The sequence below is a fragment of the Empidonax traillii genome, unplaced genomic scaffold, assembly GCF_003031625.1.
Source record: "Empidonax traillii isolate 1590-97213 ecotype Southwest subspecies unplaced genomic scaffold, ASM303162v1 scaffold2418:size28549, whole genome shotgun sequence".
Classification (NCBI taxonomy): Eukaryota; Metazoa; Chordata; class Aves; order Passeriformes; family Tyrannidae; genus Empidonax; species Empidonax traillii.
In genome coordinates this window covers 18,540-21,965 of record NW_020957611.1, presented here as the reverse complement: position 1 = coordinate 21,965, position 3,426 = coordinate 18,540, and the positions used below count along the sequence as shown (strand labels likewise).

Here is a 3,426-nt window from a genome sequence, read left to right as displayed (position 1 = left end):
TTAGACCCCCAAACCCCCAAACACCACCCCCCCTCTCCATACCGGAGGCTGAAGCGGCACCAACCCAAGGGCAGGGGGGGCTCTCGGGGGTCGCGGGGGTCACCCCCCCCGCCCCCACCCCGCTCACAGCCCTCGCAGAAGCAGCGGCTGCGCCGGGGCTCGGGGGCAAAATACTCATCTGGGCAGAGAAAGTGGGGTGAGAGGGACCCCAAAACCACCCCCAGACACCAAAAACCTTCAGGGTGACCCAAGAAACCACCAGGAACCCCAAAAAAGCTCCCCAGAAAAATCCCAGGGATCCCCAAACCCCTCTGGGACACCAAAAACCCTCAGGGAGCCCAGAAACACCCCTCAGGGACCCCCCAAAAAACCAGGAGAGCCCCAGAAACTCAGGAGACCCAAAAAAAACCCCAGGGGGGCCCCAAATCCCACCCAAGACCTGCAAAAAACCAAGGGGACCCCAAAACCCCCCATGGATCTCAAAACTCCCAGGGATCTCAAAACCCTTAGGAAGCCCAAAACCCCCAGTGACCCCAAAAAAGCCCCCAGGGACCCCCAAAATCCCCTCCCAGAAGGATCCCAGACACCCAGAGGTTCCCCTCCCACCCCGGGGACCCCTCACGCCCCTTCCCCGAGGGACCCTCTCCCTCCTCAAGCCCCCCCAAACCCTCCCCAGGACCCCAAACCCCCCAGGGACCCCTAAATCTCACCGGGCAGCAGCAGCAGGTCCTTGAATCGGGCACAGAGAGCCTGGTAGGGGCAGGGCTGTGGGGGTGCGGGGGGAGCCCAGCACAGGCTCTCCTTCACCCCTGGGGGGACACAGGGGGGGTCAGAAGTCTCTGAGATCCCCTCCTCAAAAAAATTTGGGGGCTCCCTGATTACCAAACCACAAATTTGGGTGTCTCTGTCTCCACCAGCCCCCAAATCTGGGGGTCTCTGAGCCCCCCCAGGCCTCTCCTTCACTCCCCTAAAGGGGGTCAGACGTCACTGAGAACCACCCCCAAAAAATTTGGGGGTCTCTGATTCACCCCTACCCCAAATTTGTGAGTCTCTGACACCCCCAGCCCCAATTTTGGGTTTCCTGATCCCCTCATTCCCCAAATTTGGGGCTCCCTGATACCCCCTTTCTAAAATTTGGGGGTCTCTGATCCCCCATACCCCAAATTTGGGGGTTTCTAACCCTTCCACCCTCAAATTTGGGGCTCCCAGCCCTACACCACCCCCCCAAATTCAGGGGTCTCACCCTCCCCTACCCCCACATTTGCGGGTCTCTGGCACACCCACCATCCCAATTTGGAGTTGTCCCCCCTAAGTTGATCTGACACTCCCTCCCCCTCCAATCTGGGGGTCTCTGACCCCTCCCCACCCCCAAATTTTGGGGTTTCTGATCCTCACACACCCCTTAATTCAGGGGTCCTGCCCCTCCCCCACTTACCATCCACCACATCCGCCTTCTCCATGTCTCCCCGAGTCCGGGGGTCCCCGCTGGGCCCTCCCCCGTCCCCCCCCTCTGACACAATCGTCACCTGGGGGGGAAACAAACAAATTTTGGGGGGCCTAGGTGGGGCCTTGGGCCCTTCTGGGGGGATCTGCACCCCTTGAGAGGGTCCTGAGGCCCTTATTGGGGGGTCTCCCCAATGTGGGGGTGCCTTGGTGCCCCCCCCTCACCTGCTGGCACTGCCCGTAGAGGTCGAGTAGGACGTAACAGGGGGTGGGGACCCCCCCAGCCACCACCCCCTGGTCGCGGCCGTTGACGTAGAGGTGGAGCCGCCCCCCCAAATCCACCAACAGCCCCAGGCGGGTCCCAGCAGGGAGGGCCTCCAGGTTGGGCCCCGAGTGCTCCCGGATCTGGGGGGGGGGAATATGAAGGGGAGTCACACTGAGGGACCCCTGGGGAGAACCCCAGGAGAGGGGGAGAAGGAGATGAGGAAAGAAAGGGGGGTGGGGGGAATGGGAGGGGATGGGGAGGGGTTTGGGGGTCCCGGGGGGTTTCGGGGGGGTCCCTCCTCTGCAGGATCCAGGAGGGGATGGGGGGTCTGGGGGGGTTTGGGGGGCTCAGGGATCTCCAGAGAGGGTTTGGGAGTCCCGAGGGGGGTTCAGGGTGTGGTTTTGGGGGTCCCCCTGACCTTCCTGGCATTGTGGAAGACCCCCCTCCTCTGCAGAATCCAGGCGGGGCGTTTGAGGCCGTGGGCACAGGCAGGGAGGGGGGAGCGCCCCGGGGGGGCCCCCGTGACCCCCAGAGCCAGCGAGGAGCTCCACTGCGGGTTCAGGGCGTCGATCTGCACCTGAGGGACATGTAGTGATGTCACAGCGATGTCATCGGCACCACGGTGACATCAACACCTATGATGACACCCTCAGTGATGTCATCACACAGAAACACCTCCCCCCAAATCACTCTCTCTCCCAAATCAGCTCCACTGGGAGCTCAGGGTGTCAATCTGCACCCGAGGGACATCACAGTGACATCATTGCCACCCATGATGATGTCATCAACACCTGCAGTGATGTCATCACACAAAAACATCCTCTAATCACAACTCCCCCCGAAATCAGCTCCACTGGGGGCCCAGGGGGTCGATCTGCAGCTGGTTGACGTCATAACCCCTGCAATGACGTCAGAGTAACGTCATCATCGGCACCCATGTCAAGGACATACAAGGTGACGTCATCACATAGAGACCTCCCAATCACCCTGCCCATCATGAGCTCCACTGGGGGCCTGCACCCCATGACATCATCAAAGCGCTGGGCTGCCACTGGTTGTCCACATACGACATCACCACCAACCTGTATGACATCAGCACGTTCCCCTATGATGTCACCGTGTTCCTCTACAACATCATCAAGTCCCCAAGTCCCCAGTGACTGCTCCTGTATGACCTCACCAGCACCCTCCCCTTCTCACTATGACATCATCACGTCCCTGTGCCGCTATTGGCTGGTCCTGAGAGACGCCACCACATTCCCCTATGACATCACCGTGTTCCCTATGAGCTCACCATGCTCCATTATGACACCACCATGTTCCCTACGACATCACCCCATTTCCTATGACATCAATTTGTTCTCCCATGACATCTCTGTGCCCTTATGACATCACCACATTCCCCATGACATCATCTCATTTGCTATGGCATCACCATGTTCTGTATGACATCATCCCATCCCCTATAATGTCACCCTGTTCCCCTGTGATGTCACGGAGTGTGGGGGTGGGGGATTACCTGGAAGAGGCGGCCGGGAGGGAGGGGCTGCCCCACGACCACCAGCCCCTGGTTGTAGCTGGAGACCCTGGAGGCCGTTCGGTTGCCATTGGACAGCAGGATGTTCTTCCCGTGGCACCCCAGGAACGTGGGGGGGCCCTGGGGGTCACACGGGGGGGGTCACAGGGGGAGAAGGGCAGCAGGATGTTCTTCCCATGGC

The 3,426-nt window shown here is 60.5% G+C and overlaps 1 protein-coding gene across 1 annotated transcript in view; it reads right to left on the bottom strand.

Annotated features, from left to right (window-relative positions):
* Positions 1-3,426, bottom strand: part of NEURL4 (neuralized E3 ubiquitin protein ligase 4) — an 18,131-nt gene that overhangs the window by 3,308 nt on the left and 11,397 nt on the right. Inside the window, exons 18-23 of the mRNA XM_027909796.1 lie at positions 3,228-3,365; positions 2,127-2,285; positions 1,669-1,848; positions 1,436-1,526; positions 711-809; positions 43-178 (exon numbers count right to left, since the gene is read on the bottom strand). Of these exons, the coding sequence (XP_027765597.1) occupies positions 43-178; positions 711-809; positions 1,436-1,526; positions 1,669-1,848; positions 2,127-2,285; positions 3,228-3,365 (803 nt within the window). The remainder of the gene's footprint in view (positions 1-42; positions 179-710; positions 810-1,435; positions 1,527-1,668; positions 1,849-2,126; positions 2,286-3,227; positions 3,366-3,426) is intronic.